This window comes from Bos javanicus, chromosome 26 (assembly GCF_032452875.1).
Source record: "Bos javanicus breed banteng chromosome 26, ARS-OSU_banteng_1.0, whole genome shotgun sequence".
Lineage (NCBI taxonomy): Eukaryota > Metazoa > Chordata > Mammalia > Artiodactyla > Bovidae > Bos > Bos javanicus.
Window position 1 is genome coordinate 12,565,840 of NC_083893.1, and position 23,332 is coordinate 12,589,171.

At 41.9% G+C, this 23,332-nt stretch overlaps 1 protein-coding gene across 4 annotated transcripts in view; it reads right to left on the reverse strand.

Annotated features, from left to right (window-relative positions):
• HTR7 (5-hydroxytryptamine receptor 7) overlaps nucleotides 1-12,226 on the reverse strand; it is a 97,802-nt gene extending 85,576 nt beyond the window's left edge. For all 4 annotated transcript variants that reach the window (XR_009733747.1, XM_061402772.1, XM_061402773.1 and 1 more), the window contains exon 1: nucleotides 11,676-12,226. Coding sequence is in view for 3 of the 4 variants with exons in the window: in XM_061402772.1 (XP_061258756.1) it covers nucleotides 11,676-12,220 (545 nt within the window). In the remaining variant the exon portion in view is untranslated. The remainder of the gene's footprint in view (nucleotides 1-11,675) is intronic.
• Between the last annotated feature and the right edge of the window lie 11,106 nt (nucleotides 12,227-23,332).

Consider the following 23,332-nt stretch of genomic DNA (forward strand, 5'->3'; position numbering starts at 1 on the left):
AAGACTAAGATAGTCTGGGGATTCTCAGAATGCTTCCATGAGGCAATAACATCTAGTCAAGGACCTGTCTGAAGAGTGATAAGAATTAACTCGCCCAAGAGGCACATACGAGTGTCAGGGTGTGGGGTGGGGAACAGGCAATAAAAAGACTTGTGAAGTCCCTAAACAGCAAAATGTGAAGGAAGTCAAAGAAGCTCAGAGTTGCCAGAATATGGGGGGAAGAGAGACAGGGGGAGGGAGAGAGATGATCTATAAGATAGAGAATTGAATTGAATCAAACCAAATCTTGGTAGAAGTCGGCAAACTCCAGCAGCGTTAAATCTGGTCCCTGCCTGTTTTTGTATACCAGCCCCCATCAGCTAAGAATGCTTCCATATGTTTTAATAGTTGAAAAAAATAAAAAGAATAATATTTAATAACATTGTGAAAAATCATATGAAATTCTAATTGCAGGAGCCATAAATAAAGTTTTATTGGAACACATCCATGCCTGTTCATTTACATACAGTCTACAGCTGCCTTCATGCTACAGAAGCAGAGCTGGGGAGTTGCAACAGAGACCATATGGTACACAAACCCAAAATATTTACTACCTAGCCCTTTACTGAAAAAAAAAAAAAAATGCCAACCCCTGATCTAGTAAGATACACAGAAACTAGATTACAAAATCTTTTAAATTATATTAAAAATTTAGCATCTTATCCCCAAAGCAGGGGAACTCATTAACCCACTAAAGAGTTTGAAGAGGAGAACAGCATAATTCAGTAGTGCCCAAACCTGGCTGCACACTGGACTAACCTAGGAAGCTTCCAAAATATAATGCATAAGTTTTGCCCGCAGTGTTGTACATCAGCTGGGTTTGTGCATGGCCTCGGTATGGGTTTTGGAATTTTTGGAAGATTCCAAGGTGATTCTGATGTGCAGGTAACTTTGGGAACCATGGATAAAATCACATCTACATTTTTATAAGATCACCCTAACTCAGGGCTTCTCCCTCTGGCTGGATACACATTAGAATCACCTGAGGGATATTTTCAAACACACTGATGCCCAGGCCCACTCCACACCAGGATCTGTAGAGACGGACTCTGAGCCCTGCTATATTTAATTGTCCAGATGATTCTAACATATAGCCAGGGTTACACACTTTGTTATCAATGTGTGGCAGGAGTAGATACAGGGAGAGTCCTGGGTGGCTACTTCAAGGGGTCCAAGTGAAAAATGACAGAGACTTGGGTTGAGTTTCTGGTCCTGGGAGTGGGGAGAAGAAAAGTGAAGGGACAGTCAGTAGGATCTGGTGATGGGCTGGTGACAGTGAGCAGTTGGGTGGGAAATTTCAAAGGTGATACCTAAAACTCTAGCAAAAAAAAATGGGTGTAGCCTAATGCCATTTACTGGGATGGGAACCTTGTAAGAGGAACAAGTTTAGGGGGTAAGAACATTAGTTCTATTATTCTGACATCTTGTTGAAAGAGAGGATACCTAGGATGGAGTTAAGTCAGATTGAGGCTATAAAGGAGGCTGGGGTCAAATTACAAAAGGCCTTGAATGCTATACTCACAATATCCTCCTCCTTCAGCAAGCAATGGCTACAATGTAGTAAAGGAACCCATAAGGGCTTTTGATTCAGTTGGTGTTCCTGCTCTATACAGTGTATATGTTTCCTCAGCTTCCTCATCTACAAAATGGGATTGGAAATGTTCATACTCTGTGTCCTATACCTTTGGCCAGCAGACCTCAATGACAGCAGAGGCCCCAGTAAACACCCTTACAAAGGTGTTATGAAGATTAAATGAGATATTATGTGTAAAGTCTCTATGAATTTATGTAGCACAGAAGGCCCTTATCCCTAAATGTCCATTCCAAGATGAATGGATAAAGAAGATATTGTACACACATACAATACAGTACTGTGCTGTGTTGTGCTTAGTCGATTCAGTCATATTCAACTGTTTGCGACCCCATGGACTGTAGCCCGCCGGCTCTTCTGTCCATGGGGATTCTCCAGGCAAGAATACTGGAGTGTGTTGCCATGCCCTCTTCCAGGGGATGTTCCCAACCCAGGGATCGAACCCAGGTCTCCAGCATTGCAGGCGCATTCATCTGAGCCACCAGGGAGACCCAAGAATACTGGAGTGGGTAGCCTATCCCTTCTCCAGGGGAACTGCCTGACCCAAGAATCAAATAGGGGTCTCCTTCATTGCAGGCAGATTCTTTACCAGCTGAGCTACCACCTGGCCATAAATAGAATAAAATAAATAATTCCATCTGCAGCAACATAGATGGGTCTGGAGATTACCGTACCAAGTGAAGTAAGTCAGAAAGAGAAAGACATACACCATAAGATATTACATATATGTGGAATCTAAAATAAGACACCAATTAACTTATCTATGAACAGAAACAGACTCACAACAGACTTGGGGTTGCCGAGGGGGAGGGAGAGTTGCGGAGGGATGGAGCGGGAGTCTGGGATAAGCAGATGCAAACTATTACATATAGAATGGATAAGCAACAAAAGGGGCTGTTGCCCCGCACAGGGAACTATATTCAATATTCTAAAATAAAACAGAATGGAAAAGAATGTTTAAAAACAGTAGTCATTATTCCCAAAGGAGAATGGCACAGTGACACCTCACAATGATGCTTCAGGAAATATATAGAACATTAGTGTGAAGGATACACACATAAGAAACGGGCACTAAGATTTAGAAGTTGTGACAGACGACGTAACGATATCTGTTCAACCACTAGTAAGAAGTCAGGGACATGCAATCCGGTAGAGTCCATAACCCCTCAGGGTCCCCGCAACCCTCCCCGTACAGTTCTCCTCCTCCTCCAGCATGGCCCTGGTTGTCCCTCTAGCCACTGTACTCACTATCCAGTTGACAAGATGGAGGAAAAAAAAAACAAAAAAGGATTCTATCAACTCTTAAAGAATATACACATGCTGAAAATTAATTTTAGAGATGATCAAGGATGACTTCCTTCAAAGAGAAAGGGGATCCAGAGAAGCCAGACGGCACCCTGCACTGCTGACTGCAGCAGAATTAAAGCCAAGAGCAGAACTCAGATCACTGAGGCGAATGAGTCATGGCGCCTGGCGAGGAAGCAGGGCTTCAGCCAGACACCAGTCAGAATTAAAGATTGTGGCTCTTGCAAATTAGCCAGAGGAGTTCCTGTAACTGTGGACAATCCAAAGACGAGCCCTGCCCTCACACATGAGGCTGAAAACCACCAGATGCTGACTGCATTAAAACAGTAACTGCATCTGCCCTGATTAACCATACATCCGATGTAAATCCTGAACACCTCACAAGGTGTCATCAAATAAATACTTCTGTCCCTTTAAAATATAGATGTAGGAAGTAGCCTAAAATATACATGGATATTTTCATAGTAACTTTTAGAGAACCCTCAAGATACCTTGCCTGTATTCACCTCTACAGGCAAGAGAGAAAACATTACGCCACCTCAAAAGCATGCCTCTCTGATCATCATGTTTCTTCCCACCTAGAAGTAATTAATCACTACCCTTGTTCTCATGATGTATAATTCCTTCCTTTTCTTTATATTTCCATTTCTATGTATCTCCAAATAATGTTGCTTGTTTCTATTTTCACATGAATAGAATTACATTATATGTGTTCTTTTTACTCTGTTTCTTCTGCTCAGCATCATGTTTGTGGCTTCAAAGCATTATATTCATGGGTGAAAGGCCACAATGTCTAAAATTTGAGTTAAAATACTGTGAGGAAGGAGTTGCAAAGTAAACATTAAATACTTTGTGATGGATAGATTAGGCTCTTTATATTAGACTCTTAGCTCTTACATTTTAAGTTTCAAAATTTTTATAATAAAAATTTGCTTAAATTACTTTGTGAGATTCCTTTTACTACAGCAATTTTCAGTGCTGTATAGCAACAGTTTTCTAAGTAAGGTCTCAAAATCAAGAGCATCAGAATCATTTGGGAATTTGTTTGAAATGCAAATCACTGGGTTCCACCCTAGACTTACTGAATCAGAAGCTCTTGGAATGAGGCCCAGTAATCTGTGTGTTAATAAACCCTCCAGATAGTTCTGATGACACTCAAGTTTGATAATCACTACTGAATAGTATTCTATTATGTAAATGCTCCACAGCTTATCCATTCTACTATTGATACATTTATATATTAATATATTTCAAATTTGGGGGTTTCAAATTTGTGAATATTATAAATAGTTTGTACAAGAATTTTGGTGACAAGAGTCTCCCTGACATATACCTACTGCTACAATAACAGAATCGTAGGGTATACATATTAATATTACCTAATAATGCCAACTATTTTCAAAGTGGTTCACCAATTCATGGTCCCACTAGTAATGTACAAAGGTTCCCTCTGCTCTACATACTTGCCAATATTTGGTATTTTTCAGATATTTTCACTGCTGCCATTTTATAGGGTTAAGCAAGTTTAAGCTTTCCAAGTTGGGATCAAAAAACATGTATTAGGGAATAGAACTCCAGACATGGAATCATAGTATTGCAACTATATTAGTTGGTGGATCTGCACGGAATAAGCCTGACATAGAAACAATCTGGCATGACAGAGAAACTGAAAAAGGCCAATATGATTATACTACGAAAAGGAAGGTGAAATACAGTACAAAATGCTGTTGGAGGTAAGACAGGAACAAATCAGGGACCCTGTAAGCATGCTGAAGACTTTGAATTATATTCCTAGTGAAACCAAAAGCCAATGAAGGTTTTTAAGCAGGAAATTTACATGGCTATATTTCTACATCTGTATATTTAAAATCTTTCAGGCACACATCCAATTCTCCCTATAATGGAGTTGCTTAATGCTTCAGACTATGCTTCTGCTAAAAACAACTAGAATAGTTGGATAAAGCACAAATACATACATACACCTGCTTAAAGGCATAACAGAGTTTTTGAGACAACCAGTAATTGAGGGGACAAACCCTAGTGATAAGAGAACCACAAAGAGATGAGCCAAAATTCTGCAGTCATTCTTTCCCTTGGGACATTTGCCTAAAGTAGGGGAGGGGTAAGGGGCTGAGGATCCAGGCAAACAGCCTCAACACAGTTGCTATTAAGAGGCAAAAATACCAGAAGATATTTCAGCAGTCTCTTGAGGAAAGAAAGACAAAACTTAAGAGCTCTGAGATGCCAAGATCCAAATAAAAAAGAAGCAGAAAACTAAGCCCAGCACTTGGCTGGTATTCCCCTCTAGACATCTGCTCAGTTCTAAAGCTGTGCAGGGCAGGAGGCTAAGAAGCCAAGGAGAAGGCTCCCAAAAACACTTTCAGCGAGAATTTTGATAGTCTCACGCTGCTGAGGAGAGAAAAGACGTGTGGACTAGCCAGGGGGAGAAGTCACTGAGAACACCCTACGCTCTTAGCTGCAGTTCCAAGAAGGCTACAACCTAGAAAGAGGCATCGGCAAGTGGCACACACAGCTTTATCAAAACTAAAACAATGCCTATGGTCAGCTAAGTCACTAGCTGCATTATAATAATCAGTCCCCCAATGTGCATGCCTGGAAGTTTTTTCTCTGGAGATAAAATCACATACAACATTCACAATTTTTCATACAAAATGTTGAGTATACAATCAAAGTTAATTAAACATGTCAAGACACAAAGCACAAACCCAGAGGGGAAAAAAAAAAACAGATCACAGACAAAGAAACCACAAGTGATTCAGGTATTAGAGTTAGTAGGAAAAGAGTCTAACTATGATTAATATATAACTATGATTAATATATTACTACAGATGGTGACTGCAGCCATGAAATTAAAAGACGCTTACTCCTTGGAAGGAAAGTTATGACCAACCTAGATAGCATATTCAAAAGCAGAGACATTACTTTGCCAACAAAGGTTCGTCTAGTCAAGGCTATGGTTTTTCCTGTGGTCATGTATGGATGTGAGAGTTGGACTGTGAAGAAGGCTGAGCACTGTAGAATTGATGCTTTTGAACTGTGGTGTTGGAGAAGACTCTTGAGAGTCCCTTGGACTGAAAGGAGATCCAACCAGTCCATTCTGAAGGAGATCAGCCCTGGGATTTCTTTGGAAGGAATGATGCTAAAGCTGAAACTCCAGTCCTTTGGCCACCTCATGCGAAGTGTTGACTCATTGGAAAAGACTCTGATGCTGGGAGGGATTGGGGGCAGGAGGAGAAGGGGACGACAGAGGATGAGATGGCTGGATGGCATCACTGACTCGATGGATGTGAGTCTGAGTGGAATCCAGGAGTTGGTGATGGACAGGGAGGCCTGGTGTGCTGCGATTCATGGGGTCGCAAAGAGTCGGACACAATTGAGCGACTGATCTGATCTGACGATTAATATATTTAGAAATATAAGAAGAAAGTGGAAAAATTCATAAAAGGCAAAGAATTTCATCATAGAGTTAGAATCAATAAAAAGAATCAAATGCAAAAACTAGGATCAAAAATAATTTCTAGTACTGTAAAATTAAAACTACTGAGCAACATATTAGACATAGCAGAAGAGATGATTAATAAATAAGAAGGTAGGTCAAAATTCTTCAAAGCTGAAGCACAAAGAAAAGCTACAATGGAAAAGAAAGAAGAATGTAAGATACACGTGTGATAAAGGAAAAAGACCTAAATTATGTAAATGAAGACATAGAAAAAGAGAGAAATAAGGGGCAACAAAAGTATTTAAAGAGATACAACCAAGTTAGAGATAGCAATGCACAAACACAAAAGTTACTAAGAACTTCATCAGGGTTGACAGCAAATCTACAACAGAAAATAATCAATAATGCCAAACCTAGGGACATCATAAAAATATGGATAAAAACTAAAGGCAAGAAAATCCTAAAAGTGACCAGAGGTTAAAAAAAAAACACAGTATCTTCATAAAAGTATTAATAATGTTGGTTAATGACTGACTTTTCAACAGAAAGGATGGAAGCCTGAAGACAATGGAATAAGATTTTTAAAGTGCTGGGAAAAAACCTTCAATATATTAATAGAATGACATACTTAGAGAAAATATCATTCAAAATGACAGTAAAATTAAGATATTTTCAGATAAGTAGAAACTGAGAGGATCTGTCAGCAGTAAACCCTCACTTTGAAAAAATGCTAATAAAAGTATAATGGGCATAAGAAAATGATCCCAGATGAAGGCATGGTAATGTAGGAAAAAAATAAAGAGCAATGGAAAAGGTAAACATGTAAGAATGAATATTGATTGTTTAAAGTAACAATAAAAACTCTAATACATTTTTAAAATGTGTATTGTAGATTAAAATGCATCTATAAAATGAAAGATGTGAGAGGGTATATAAAATTAAAATGCAATAAGGTATCTTATTATCCAGTATTACATTTACCTGAAAGAAACAAAAATATGTACACAAAATGATTTATACATTATATATTTATAGAAGAACTGTTAGTAAAAGGCTTCCCAGGTGGCGCTAGAGCTAAATAATCCACTTGCCAATGCAGGAGATGCAAGAGACATGGGTTCAATCTGTGGGTTGGGAATGATCCCTGGAGTAGGAAATGGCAACCCACTCTGGTAATCTTGCCTGGAAAATTCCATGGACAGAGGAGCCTGAAAGGCTACAGGGGCCTTAAAGATTACAGTCCATGGGGCCATAAAAATTCAGACACAGCTGAGCACACACACACTTACCCAATTCCTATATCCATGGTTAGTGACAGGTACAAACTGAAAACAATTCAAATGTGCATCTGCAGGCGAACTGATAATCAAATTAAATGGATTAAAGGAAAAAAAGGAACAAAATACGGACAGACTGAAAACTCCTGACGAATCACATTTACAGGTTTAGAGTGAGCAAAAGATGCCAGGTTTACAAGTACACAGTATACTATTCCATTTTGTGAGGTTTTGACCAAGAGAAACTAGTTTATGATGCTAACAATCGGGATAACTGTTATCTTTGGGAAGAATATAAACTGGGAACGATTAAGAAGGGACCTCTGGCTGGTTAGTAATGTTCCACTTCTTGATCCAGTTACATTCATGGGTTCACTTCATGGAAAGGGATCAAGTTTCACATTTAGGATTGTTCATTTCTCTATATGTATTTCCAAAAAAAACAGAAAGTTACACACAGGATAACAAGACTGTATCAACCACTAAAATATAGCTTGACCAGTATCATCAATACATGTTACTCCCTAATTATCCCCACCCCCACCCTACTAGAGATAACTACTCTCATAAATTTGGTGCTCACCATTCTTCCGCACTATCTTATATTTTGACTGCTTATATATAAGTTCACCTAAATAATATATAGAATTGTTTTGCATGTTTTTAAACTTTATATAAAAGATCATTTGATTTCTGTTTTTAAAAGATCATTCTAAAAATAGCACAAGGAAACTTCCTAGTATGACAAAATAATCTATATATTATTTGGCGTGCTGGTTAAATGTGTAAAAACATTTGTCAAAGCACATCAAAATGTACATTTAGTATCTGTGCATTTCACTACAGGTAAATGTTACCTCACTTAAAACCACTTTTTAAAAAACAAATCATTCTAGCATTTTCATAGGCAATGGATGAGAAGTGAAATCAGGAAGGCCAGTTAAAATATTACAGTAGACCTGGTGAGGGCCAAACCCATCTCTCTGAGAAGTAAGGATCTAAAGTCAGGTTGTGGTCATAGTTCTTTGAACAGCTTAACGGTGAAGTGGAGGGCTTCCCAGGCGGTTCAGACAGTAAAGACCCTGTCTGCAAGGCAGGAGATCCGGATTCAATCCTTGGATAGGGCAGGTCCCCTGGCGAGGGAATGGCAGCCCACTCCAATATTCTTGTCTGAAGAATCCCCTGGAGGAGGAGGAGTCTGGTGGGCTACAGTCCATGGGGTCACAATGAGTCAGAGACAATTGAGCAATAATCCCTCCACTTCCCACTGTGAAGTGAAGCGGTGACTGGAGGGAGGGATGAGTCCAAAGAGAAGTTCTCAAAAACAGAAGATTAAGCCTGACCCTATTGAGAGGCAACACAGAAGACAAAGGAGAGATGAGGGGTTAAGGGTTGGGTCCTCCAGAAGGTGAGAGGGGATGGGATGGTCTGGTCTCTGCTGGCACACAATGCCTTCTTGCTTTTAACTAGAAGGAAGTAAAGGTACAGATGCAGGAAAAATTGTTTGGTGATTGAAAGACAAAGGAGTTTCCATTCAATGGCTGCTACGTCTTCAATGATCATGGGTCATTACTGATATAGGGTGGAGACTGGAGTGTTGAAGCTTATGAAAAGGGGCATGAAATTCCATTGGAAAAGGCTGGGAAAGCATCCCAACATGGTGGGGAAAGATTAAGAAAAAATCTAAGGTTCTATTTTGCAAGACTAAGTGTCCAACAGGTATCCAGATCAAAAACAGGAACAGTATTATTCATCTTTGCCTATGCTTCATGAAGCACAGTATAACAAATATTAGGTACATGAAAGAATGAATTAATGAAAATTCAATCTTTTCATATTTTCTTAGCACCTTTTTATATTGTTGGCCATATTCTATGATGGAAGTGAAGAAAAAACAGAAATAATGTACCTTAGCAATCAATCGCTATCAAACACATTTTCCTGTTCCTCAGTTTTAGTTCTGTTTGTTCTTGGAAGAAAAACAATCTGTGTCTTCCAATGTTACAAATTCTTCATTTTATCAAAAAATGACGTGTTCATCCTCTAAAACAACTGTTCAGCAGAATTCACCAATGGGGCAATTCTCATTAAAAAAAAAAAAAAAAACCTAAGAGATAAACTCTGCATCCCTATATTAACACAACTTGTGCCAATCATAAGGATATATATAGTTGAAGAAGAAATTAGACGCTCTTGCCAAGAAGGATTAACCTGTCTCTGTATTGGAGATGTTCCTGCTGCTGCTAAGTCGCACATGCATCATGAGTAAAGAAAGCCTTTAGCTTGTGTACAGTAATCTCAGGGTGACCCCAGCAAACAATAAGCACACTGTGCCATTTGTTTATCATTTATCAATTGTGAAATTGAAAACAAAGATTATAAATGCATTACTTGCAGTCGAAATTATTTTTATTACACTAAACTCCATTGAAAAGGGCTCCATTCATACAAGAAGCACAGTTTGGGCTGGATGAACAGTCAGATTTTTACACTTATAATTCAAGCATCTACTTACTACGTATATTGAGTGCACTCTCCTAGTTCCTGTTGCCACAGTCAGACTATAAATGCGTATTTGCGGTCATGCTTAACTACAGTAATTCAGAACTTCAACTGTCAAGTCTGGAGCTAATATTCTCACGTAGGCAGTTCATGTTCTAATCTTAAAAATAATTCCTTGTTTGCTATCGGAAGCTCCTAATATAATACACAAAATAGCAGGATCAATTTTTTAAAATAATCTATATCTTTAACTAAATGTACTTTTTTCCCTGAAAATATCCCCTTCCTTCAGTAACTGTAAACCCTGGTGAAGCAGTAAAACAGCAGAACATATTAAATATATACAAAACACACACAGAGAAAACAGCCGTGCTTACAGGGAGGAAAAGAAGGAAAATCTCAGTTTTGTGCTAACTATCCTTTGAGACATTTTTTTAAGTGTGGAGGCACCAATTATTTCTCCTTTGCTGGAAGGTCTACACATTTAAAGGTTCCGTAGGTCCACTAAGAAAATAAGCAACTGTTTCTCTGTATCATTAAACACAACAGGATACCAGTCCTGTGCCGATTTTAAAATACTAACAAAATTCTAACTGTGAATATTAAGATTTAACATTTCAGTTTCAAGAGAAGTAAAGAGTTGTTTTGTCTACAAAGAGCATTAGAACCATACTCCAAATTGTCAATTGCACAATATCTTTAGCACTGAAGGCTAGCTCCATTGCAGAATCTTATAATGCTAGAGTCTGAAGAAATCTTGCAGGTCTCCTATTCCAATCTGACACCCAAGACAGGAATTTTTTCCTCAGCATCCCTGACAGATGGTCAATCTCTGTTTCAATTACTCCAGTGGGGGAGTTCTCAAGAGAAGATTCCCAAGGGATATGATGAAATGCTAGAATCAACCATTCAGACAGGGAGTACAGCTCCAGTAAGCCTGTAGATACAGACAGCGTTGCCAGACACTAAAACCAGACTTCCAAAAGAAAATGATTCAGAATCAGCAACGTTAAGACATGGAGACCCCCCAATCCTGGGACCACCCTAGGTCTTTTTATTGGCCTGGGAAGTAGCCTCTACAATCTGGGAAGCAAGGTGGCTTTTCTCCTGCTGGTTTCTTAAAGAACTGATTCTTTCAGACTCACAGCAAGGGTTTGTTAGCTAGCCTCAGAGAGGATCAAATTTCTTCCTTCTGAAAACCAAGCCAGGGGACCCCCCTGGTGGAATTGCTAATGCTTAAAATACTCCTAACTTTGGTCTTAAAATTCTCACTACAATAAACCAGGGCATTTCAAGCTCTTCTTTTAAAGGTATATACAGGCTAAGCTGTAACTGAAGTAGCTTGGTTGGTGTAGGGTTGACGTGTGGGGGTTGATGGTTTAAGCGCAGCCCTTCATCCCGCCGTGAAGTCTGGTTTATCTGACAAGGAAAGGCGAGCGCGCGGGCTAAGCTGCCAGCACACCCACTGCCGGACCCCGTCACAGGGCTGCCCGGCCCTTACCTGTCGATGCTGATCACGCACAGGGTCATGATCGAGGCCGTGCAGCACATGACGTCCATGGCGATAAAGACGTTACAGAAGAAATGGCCAAAGATCCACTTGCCCCCAATAAGGTCGGTGACGCTGACGAAGGGCATGACCGCCACGGCCACCGAAAGGTCGGCCAGCGCCAGGGACACGATCAGGTAGTTGGAGGGCTGCCGGAGCTTTTTGACGAAGCACACCGAAATCACCACCAGGCAGTTGCCGGCGATCGTCAGCAGCGTGATGAGCGTCAGGATGGAGCCGATCACAACTTTCTCGGCTCTGCCGTAGTTGATCTGCTCCCAGCAGCCGGAGGTATTGTCCCGCGGCGTGTCCCGGGTGGGCCCGGGGCTAGCCGTCACCTCCACGACCCCGTGCAGCAGGTGAGGCGCCCAGGAGCCCGCGACCGGGCCGGCGCCGTCGGGGCTCAGGTCGGGCAGCCCGCGCCCCACCTCCGGCAGGAAGAAAGAGCGGAGGTGCCCGTAGAGGTCCGGGCGGCCGCTGCTATTAACGTCCATCATCGTGCCGCTGTGCGCCGCTGCCCATGGAGCCGGCGCCCCCGCCACGCGCTGCGGCTGCCGGCCCGGGGGCTTCACCTCGCCGGTTCCGCTCCGCTCGGCCCAGCCATGAGGCCCGCGCTGACCGCAGGGGGGCGCCCCGGCTCGGCCTCACGGCTCCGCACGTCCGGGTCCCGCAGCCGCAGCGGACAACACGGGAGCGCGGCCGCCCCGGGGACTACTTGCAGGAGGCGTCTCCAGCACCCGACGGATGCCCGGGACGCGCGGGTTCGCTAGCCGGCGGGCCGGGCTCGGCTGGCCGCACCGCAGTCCGCAGCCCTCAGCCGCCGCGCCGCTCGGCCGAGAGCGCCCGGGAGGCAGCGGCAGAAGTTGCGGAGTGCGCCCCGCCCCTCGCGCCCGCCGCCGCCGCCGCCGCTCCCCTGCGGCAGCCACGCCGCGTTCCCGTCGCCGCCGCCGCGTCCGGCCGCTGACCGCGCGCCCCGGGATCCCGGACGGGCTTCCCCGGCTGGGCAGGGGCCGCCGCCTCTACCGCGCTTCCCCCAACCCACTGAGCGGGGGGAGGCGCTCCTCGCGCCTCCCGGGATCCCGAGCCGCCTCGCTCGGGGGATCTTTCTTTCCGCGGGAGGCTCACACACCCTCCGACAGACCCGAACCCCCTTACAGTAGTAAAGATAGTTTGGTGGGGGAGGACTAGGGAGCCAGCTGATGTCCGGACTCCCTGCAAAATGAAGAACCTGGGGAGGAAAAAAAAATTTTTAATCTTAATTTTGAAAAAGACAAAAAAAAAAAAAAAACTTTCTGAGCACTCTACCAAGCAACAGATAATTTCCAGTTATTTTGATCACTGATGGGAGAAAGCGAAGATGAAAAAAGAGAAGCAGCTGAATGTGGGGGGCGGGGGTGAGCTCAGATGGAGATAAGGGACAGCGAGGGACGTCTTAGGGTCCTGGCACCTAGGAGGAACTACTGGCTCTGGAGAAGGGCCTTCAGAGAGCTTAAAAATCCCATTGTGACAAACCCCCCAGACGTATAGAAACCGGCCTTCCCCCTCTGAATATAGACCTTGGCTATATTCAGACTTCATAGCCTATGTTCAGACTTTAGAGCCTAATATATTGAAGTATTCACAGCCTAATATATTGAAATGAGGGCTAATTCTCCATGGCGTTCTGGAAATCTTGCACATAAGAAACGACCGCTTTTAACGTTCTCCAGAAGAATCCTGGAGACGTATGTTGATTTAATCCCTATTGCTTAAAATCCCCTTGGTATTGAAACCCAGTCAGGGTGGAGCTGGTTTTTTTATTTGAGACTTAATTCATTCCATTTTGTTCAAATATTTTACCGGAAGCTAGCAGTGATTTCTTTAAAGACCCTTAAAAATAAGCAAATCTGTTTTCTAGTTAGGCCCTGCTGCTGCCGCTGCTAAGTCGCTTCAGTCGTGTCCCCGACTGTGCGACCCCATAGACGGCAGCCCACCAGGCTCCCCCATCCCTGGGATTCTCCAGGCAAGAACACTGGAGTGGGTTGCCATTTCCTTCTCCAATGCATGAAAGTGAAAGGTGAAAGTGAAGTCGCTCAGTCGTGTCCGACTCTTAGCGACCCCATGGACTGCAGTCTACCAGGCTCCTGCGTTCATGGGATTTTCCAGGCAAGAGTACTGGGGTGGGGTGCAATTGCCTTCTCCGAGTTAGGCCCTAGCGTGTCATAAATAAGAAGAAAGGGAACAGAAACCTCAAAATGTACTGAAGTGAGTGCTGGGTTGGGTAACACTCTTCCATTCTTCAAGGTTTTTCATTTATCCTGTTTTTCCAGATAAGGAAACATAGTTGCTATTTCAGTCAGCTGGTAATAGGTTTCCAACCCAGGTTATTCTGATTACTATGTTCATATTCTTCCCTCTAAACATTCCCCCAATTTTTTTTTAAGTGGAAAAAAATAAATGCCTAAATCTTGGGCCAATATTGACAGCTCTTTCGCTACTGTGAACCTGTCAGGAGCTCTCCTCTGTTTGGGGTAGGTGGATCAGTACATTCAGAGGAAGAGTGAAAGGTACTGTTTCATAGTTAAGAGGATGGGTGAAGAAGTGTCTTCAGCCTTACGTAAATTAGTATTAAAGGTAATTTCAGACAGAAGAAAAGTAGTTTGCAGTTGGAAGGCACCTGCAAAACCGTTCTCTTCAATGCAGAGGGAAGTAAAGGCTGCCACAAGTGACTTGTCCAAGATCATTCATGACTACAATGAAACGGATCAGGTTTTTGGTTTTGTGGTTTAGAATTGTCTCAAGGCCTCATAAAAATTCTTTAATGTAGTAAATTTCACACGATGTTCTCAGCTTTTCTCATTTTGACTTTTTAACTCATTTTGGCTTTTCTTACTTTTTCCTTCTTGAGAACTCTAATCAGGGCCACCTTACTTTCTGTCTTGGCTCTTTTAAGTAATATTCTACATTAATTAATTATACAAAGAATCTGAAAAACAATATTCTATATTTGAATCTACAGTCAGTATAATTTGCCACTTATACTCTGGCCAGCCCTTACCCAGCCCACTTAGGTTTCATAGCAGCTTCTGACGTTTTTTGCTTTTGTTTTTTTCATTGTAAACATATAAATGCACCAAATAATCGGTAAAATAGTACTTTCAAATTTACTTCCTCTTCCACTTTCAATATAGCATTAGTTCCAAACTCCCCTTTTTATAGAGAAGTCACCTCTATTATATTATCCCTGGTGATGGCTGAGTGTATTTCCTAAGAGTTGCTAGGTTTTAATTTATGAGCTGTCACAATGCATAAACACAGTTATCGAAAATCTCAGCCTGTGCAGCATTGCTTATGTTGAGTTCAAATTTCATCTATCATCGTATCATTCCAAAATCCAGACAGAGCAACCTGGAATTCTTTCAGTTTGCCTCTAACCTTAGCTAACAAATAATCATATCTTAATAAAAATGCTAAAATCTCATTTATTCTTTTCCATAATTTTCTCACAAAAAATGCTAAAGATACAGCTTCACAAAATGTTCATTAAAATACCTAACATTCACCTAAATGGGTTGTTTTGCCCTTGGTTTCCTGGGGTTTTAAAATCCATATCAGGGTGTTGTTGCCTTTCCTTTCCTCCTGCCAACCTACTCTGGCTGTTATTTTAGAGACAATAAGAGAAGTGTTGGCATTTAAATCAAATCATGTCTTTAGTTTTTATCCCTTGTATTTCTTTCATTAAAAAAATTTGACTCTGCTAACTCTAAAAAGTACCAGTTCTTGTCTAGACTCTCATCTCCTATAACAGCATTTTCCTAAAATTGTCAATGAGGGCACCTGAAACGACAGCTTTCTGAGGCTTCCAACTGGCAATCTCCTGCTCTCAAAACTGCTCTGGGGGAGGACAGAAGAGCAGCCGCATCCTACAATAGGAATTATCATCTTTTTATAAGCTCTTCTTCCTGTAGGTACTCATCTGGCTCATCTAAATGCATGTGCTTAATCACATCTCTGCAGACCCACACATATCCATCTGGAGAACATAAGCTTAGGAGAGTTTATTTTCCCATAAACCAGCATACTCTGATAGTCTAGATTTACTTTAAGAAACACAAGTAAAAATAAGGCTTTCTATGCCATAGGATTCATTGGCAACACACTAGTTGTTAAGCATACTGACGTCATCGTGACTGAGGCTCCAGTAATTTCCAATGCCCCGTGCAGCTGTCTTCCTGCAGGGTTACTCTTGCACATCCCCAAAGCTTCTCAACTGCTTACTTGAACATCCAATTGGCTCATTCAACTGAACTAATTGTTTGGGTGTTGTCCCCAGAATTAGACCGGAAAAGGCTAGGAGAACAATGCTTAGATAGGTATTGTGCTAAGATTAGTATATATAAATAATCAAATCCTACCCTGTCAGGCTGTAGAGCAGTAGCACAGAGAAAGAACATACATCCTAGCAACTGTCAATTTGCTAGGCCCAGTTGGAATTTGCTAGCAATTGGGAGGCCCAGTTGGAATAAAAGCAGTTAGTCTGGAACATAAGAACGTCCCCTTCTCTGAGACAGGCCCCCGCACCGTGACTAGCCTCATCCTTTACAGGTGCTGAAGACTCTCATGGCACTTTTTTCCACATCTTTATTATAGCACTTACTGCTGCATTATGCTTTTATGTTTAGGTGGCTGGATTTTCTGTCCAAGTGAGAACACCCCAAAGATAAAGATATTTCCTTATTCCCTCCACATACTGCTGCTGCTGCTAAGTCGCTTCAGTCGTGTCCCCGACTGTGCGACCCCATAGACGGCAGCCCACCAGGCTCCCCCGTCCCTGGGACTCTCCAGGCAAGAACACTGGAGTGGGTTGCCATTTCCTTCTCCAAGGCATGAAAGTGAAAAGTGAAAGTGAAGTCGCTCAGTCAATAAATGGCTGTCAAATAAATTGAGTGTAGAAAAATGCCTTATAACCAAGAGTCGTTCATGATTTAAAATCACTCCTCAGCTTAAAAGTGAATGGTGAGTTTTGTTTTGATTCAGATGTATGTCTTTTAATTGTGATACTTTCATTTGCATTTTCACTTAATTCTGACTAGAAAAAAATGTAATTTTTTTCCATTGGTTCCTTTTGTTTAGAAAATTTTCATTCTCTTTACAAAGCAAATGTAACCTTTAAAATTTTTCCTCAAAAACAACAACAAAAAATATGAAGAGAAAATCAGAGAACAGATAAATCCAAAAACGCTCATTTATTTTCCTAATTACTCAACTTTTTCTTACCAGGACCATCTTGAAATATAAGTGGTACATGCACACCCTCTAGTGGTGAATTCATTCCTCATACAAATTCCACACAGAGCTTCAGTGGAAAGCGTCAGCTTCCATGGTCCAAACCGGAAGGATTAATTAAAAGAAAAATTAAGTTCCTTAACTTAAAGAAAAACAGATAATATGAATATTCCCTCATTAATTGAGTCAACATTTATTGACTATCTAATACATCCCAGATACTGTTTTAGGAGTTCTTTTTTAAAAAGGACACAGCAAGCTGGAGATCCTGTTGGACATCCAAGTGGAGATATCAGATAGTAAGATATAAGTTCAGGAGACAATTTCTCACGAAGAAGAGTAGATAGAGAAGAAGCCTGAGGAATTTACCCTAGGATGGATGCTCCAACATCCTGAGGTCAGGGAGAAGATGAAAGACCAACAAAAACCGAGGAGAGACCCTTGAGTTAGGAGGTGAACCACAAGAGATTGGATGCTCCAAGTCAGGGGAAGAAGATGTGTCAAGGAAAATAAATTGATGACCTAGATAGAAGGCCAAGTAAGGAAAGAGCTATTCCAGTGGAATAGCTGGAATAAAAGTAGACTAGAATGGGCTCCGGAGAAGGCAATGGCACCCCACTCTAGTACTCTTGCCTGGAAAGTCCCGTGGACGGAGGAGCCTGGTAGGCTGCAGTCCTTGGTGTCGCTAAGAGTCAGGGACGGCTGAGAGACTTCATTTTCACTTTTCACTTTCATGCATTGGAGAAGGAAATGGCAACCCACTCCAGTGTTCTTGCCTGGAGAGTCCCAGGGACGGGGGGGCCTGGTGGGCTGCCATCTATGGGGTCGCACAGAGTCGGACACGACTGAAGTGACTTAGCAGCAGCAGCAGCAGAATGGGTTCTAGAGATCAGGAGAAGAGAGAAAATGGCAACTGGGAAGGCAGACAACTTTTGTAGCAGTTTCATTCAAAAGAGTAACCGGGAATTGGGCAGAAGCTAGAGGGACATGTGATATTTAAAGACAATCAGAAAAGAAAAATAGGAAAGTCCTTCTTTTAAAAATTGATAGGATGCACCTTATTCCACATTTTCTAATCTTCTGTATAATTTTAGCAATCCTTCTATAGTCTTCAAAATAATATGTGAAATGAAAATTCCCATCATGTTCATGTCCCCATTTCCAGGCAAAATTATCCTTGATCCATTCTTTCAGTCATTCAATAAACATGTACCAACTATACATTGTGTTCAGTGCTGAGGATGAATAATTAAGACAAATTCTCCATTCTGCAGATGTTCACTACCTGGGGAAAGAGACCGACTAGATACAGTGCAGAATGAAAAGCCTCATAGGGAAGAAACAAAGATGGAGCCCAGAGGAAAAGGGCATTGGCTGTTCTTGGGGGGACCAAAGAATTCACAGAACTAACATTTCAGTGCCAGCAGAAGTCTCATCAATAGACTGAAGGACAGGGGGGTGCAATGCTGACAGGTGTTCATAACTCTATGAAAGACTTGCCATAATATGTCATGTCAAATGCATTGGAAACAGCCAGGGTAGACTTGTTGGGAGGCAATCATAAAGAATCACGTGTGTCCAAACAGTCGATGCTGGAGAAGGTGTGGCAAGAACGGAACCTTCCTACGCTGTTGGTGCAAATGTAAATTGGTACAGCCACTATGGAGAACAGTATGGAGGTTCCTTAAAAAGCTAAAAAAAGAGATACCACATGACCCTACAGTCCCACTCCTGGGCATATATCCAGAGACAAACATGATCTGAAAGGATATATGCACCCCAGGCTTCATTGCAGCACTGTTCACAATAACCAAGATGTGGAAGCAACCTAAATGTCCATCAGCATAGCAATGGATAAAGAAGATGCAGTACACATACACAATGGACTATTACTTAGCCATTAGACAGGATGAAGTAATGCCCTTTGCATCAACATGGATGGACCTAGGCGGTGTCATACTGAGTGGAGTAAGTCAGAGAAGGAGAAATATCATATAATGTCCCTTATATGTGAAATCTAAAAAGAAAGGATACAATTGAACTTACTTACAAAACAGAAAGAGACTCACAGGCTTAGAGAACAAACTTATGGTTGCCAAAAGAAAGGATAGTGGGGATGGGATAGTTAGGGAGTTTGGGGTGGACCTGTACGCACTGCTGCTGCTGCTGCTGCTGCTAAGTTGCTTCAGTCGTGTCCGACTCTGTGCGACCCCAGAGACAGCAGCCCACCAGGCTTCCCCATCCCTGGGATTCTCCAGGCAAGAACACTGGAGTGGGTTGCCATTTCCTTCTCCAATGCATGAAAGTGAAAAGTGAAAGTGAAGTCGCTCAGTCATTCCCAACTCTCAGCGACCCCATGGACTGCAGCCCACCAGGCTCCTCCGTCCATGGGATTTTCCAGGCAAGAGTGCTGGAGTGGGTTGCCATTTCCTTCTCCAGGGGATCTTCCCGACCCAGGAATCGAACCCAGGTCTCCCACATTGCAGGCAGACGCTTTACCGTCTGAGCCACCAGGGAAGCCCAGCATTTTGAAGTAAGGGCTAAATACGTATATTAGATAGTATATAAGATGATGGATGGATGTACATGTGGGTATGTCTGGTAATATTTACATAAAAGAATCACCATGAATGTAACTATAAATGAAGACTGATACAGTTTGTCAACTCAAATAATAAAAGTAGCATAGCTGCAATGACATAAGTTTTTGAAACGGGGAACAACTCTTCTGGTTCTCTCATATATAGTTCCAACCAACTCTTATAGGTCCAAGCAAAGCAAAATACAGTCTTCCCTATATTTACACAATAATTATATTCCTGGAAAATTCTGTGCATATAAAAATTGCTGTGCTTTTATATGTAAAACCTATTTAGGGTCTAGGCTTAGGTAGTGATAAGCAAGCTTTACCCCATGTGAATGTCTGGCAGGATATTCAAAAATCATGCAAGATGAGGAACAAGTGTTCATTATATGATACTCTCATTCACTGCAGGATAGTTAACATCTCTGGCCTCTTCCTACTCTAAGCTAGTGTCAACCACCTCACTTCTCGAGTATAGTGACAATGATAAGCTTACAACAACAAATTACTATGACGAGCAAAAAAATTACACAAATTTTCAAATCCCTCCCCACCCTGGCAACGTTAACTGAGAGGTAGAATAGAATGTATGAACACTGTTGTGGATCATTGATTTAAAAAGTGTTCATCAGATGAAAACAAGGTCCTCCTGTACAGAGCAGGAAACTACATTCAATATCGTGTGAAAAGAATATGAAGAGGAATGTATGTGTGTAAAACTGAATCACTTTGCTACACAGCAGAAATTAATACAATGTTGTAAATCAACCATACTTGAATAAAATGATTTGAAAAAATAACAAAGGGCTCAGCAAACATTTTCCATAATTTATATCAGATAGTAAATATTTGGGGTTTTCTATCATGTAAGAAACGAGTTGCCAGTCCAGGTTCGATGTGCGATACTGGATGCTTGGGGCTGGTGCACTGGGACGACCCAGAGGGATGGTATGGGGAGGGAGGAGGGAGGAGGGTTCAGGATGGGGAACACATGTATGCCTGTGGCGGATTCATTTTGATATTTGGCAAAACTAATACAATTATGTAAAGTTTAAAAATAAAATAAAATTTAAAAGAAAAAAAATAAATAGCAAAACTTCCTTTTGTAGTTTAAAATTACATTAGTGACATTAATTGAAGAGGGAAAATTAAGAAGTATTAGCATAAAGTTTCAAGGTTTAAATCAGAGCACACTTTTTGGATCAGTCTTCAGCTCCACAATTTACTGCTGCACTATGAGATTAGACCATAATTTTCATATTTGGAAACCAATTTCTAGGCCAAAAATGAGCTTAATTATTCCTAGTCAGATGAGTTTCCCCAAAACAAAATTTTGCTATACATAAATCAGATTATGTGATTTTTCAAAATGTGGGGAGAAAGAGTATTTAAAGGGGTGATAGCATGGATCAAAAGAACCACATCTGGCCCAGCCTCCACTGGTAAACCAAGATGGAGACTTTTTTCCTTGACAGCATCAGTAAAGTAAATTTCTTTCAGCAGTTCACAATTCCCTCAGCATCCACTATATGCACTGCAGCTTTTTGGAACACAGCTTGTGTGGGTTATGGTTAATTACCATGGCTATTACTTGTATAGTTTTTAAGTTTAGAGCTCAAAGTGGTTCTGATCTACAGGACAATAAATTGGCTAAAATTCTGCCTTGACAAAATCTTGTCATATTGTGCTTAGGTTTCATGAGTCTGATGTTAACACTGACCCCTGCAGGAGTCCCATCTGTAGTCATGGTTACCAATTCTGACACATCTACTTTAAAATGGTCAAAATTTCTCTCCATACACAAAAATAAGCCACTTCCTAATAATGTGCCTCGTTTGGGCAGCATTTTCAAAAGACATTTGGTCATATCAAAATTCTCAACCACACCAATAGCTTTTATATATCTACTTACTTATCAGCTGTGATAGAATATGCCAGAAATAACCTAGCTTTTTCGTGCAATTTACCCTGAAAGTTCTAAGCTATATTTCCAACATACTGAAAATAGACTTTTAGTTGTATTTGTCTGTGAATACTAACTTCTGTTTAGGACCTGCTCTTTCTTGTGCCTTCAATAAATATTCTTCACAAACTAGTCTTCAGTTCAAAAAAAAAAATTTAGTTGCCTGAGCAGTTTTTCTTCACTTATGGGATGATTTCAAAGCATCATTCCTACAATGATTCTATCAACTTGACTGGGCCCCTGGGTGCCCAGATCAGTGTCAAACATTCTGGCTGTGTGTTTGAGTTTTTTCTGAATGAGATTAGCACTTGAATCAGTAGATTGAGTACAACAGATTAACCTCCCTAATGTAGGTGGGATTCATTCCAGTTTGTTGAAGACCTGAATTGAACAATAGGACTGACGCTTCTAAGGGCTTCCCTGGTAGATCAGTGGTAAAGAATCCACCTGCAATGCAGGAGACACAGGAGACACGGGTTCAATCCCTGGATTGGTAAAATCTTCGGGCGAAGGGAATGGCAACCCACTCCAGTATTCTTGCTGGGAATATCTCATGGGCAGAAGAGGCTGGTGGGGTATAGTCTAAGGAGTCACAAAGAGTTGGACACGACTGGAGAGAATGAACACACACACAGTATGCTCTACCAGGGTCCCCAGGAAAAGTTGGGCAGGTGGTTCACTGAACAAACTTACCACCCATGTGGTGAATAGGGGCAAATGTGAATCTGCCTGGAGGAAGGGCATCTTTTTCTGATCTGCACAGGAGCACCAGCAAGTACTCCATCATTGGGAACAAGAGAGGGGGTTCTATTTGAGTTACTAGTGTACCCTACCAGTCTACCACATGCATGCTGCTGCTAAGTCGCTTCAGTTGTGTCCGACTCTGTGTGACCCCATAGATGGCAGCCTACCAGGCTCCCTGTCCCTGGGGTTCTCCAGGCAAGAACACTGGAGTGGGTTGCCATTTCCTTCTCCAATGCATCAAAGTGAAAAGTGAAAGTGAAGTCACTCAGTCGTGTCCAACTCTTAGCGACCCCATGGACTGCAGCCTACCATGCTCCTCCGGCCATGGGATTTTCCAGGCAAGAGTACTGGAGTGTGGTGCCATTGCATAGTTCAGTTAATTTCTGTATTTATGTAACTGAATACATACAGCAGTGCTTCAGTTACCCAAAGTGCTGTTTAGGTAATTGAATAGATTCAGTAGTGCTACAGGGCTTCCCTGATAGCTCAGTTGGTGTAGAATCCACCTGGAATGCAGGAGACCCTGGTTCGATTCCTGGGGCAGAAAGATCCACTGGTGAAGGGATAGGCTACCCACCCCAGTATTCTTGGGCTTCCCTTGTGGCTCAACTGGTAAAGAATCTGCCTGCAGTGCAGGAGACCTGGGTTCAATCCCTGGGTTGGGAAGATCCCCTGGAGAAGGGAAAGGCTACCCACTCCAGTATTCTGGCCTGGAGAATTCCATGGACTATACCGTCCATGGGGTCTCAAAGAGTTGGACACGACTGAGTGACTTTCATCTTCATCGGTGCTACAATTGGGTTGATGTGGGTTTGAAGATAAACACAAAGCCATGGGTTGCTTTATTAAATTTGCAACTTTTGACTCAGTACCACCTACTTTATGCCAGTTCTGGATACACCTCAGACCTCTGTGTCTTGTTCCTCAATTTCATGGGTCAAAATTTAATTCAAGCATCACCTCCTCTAGTAAACTGTATGTCCTCTCCAAATCTCTCAAACCTCCCCCTCAGTCTGGAAGAGAAGACTCTGCCAGATGTTCTGGATACACCTG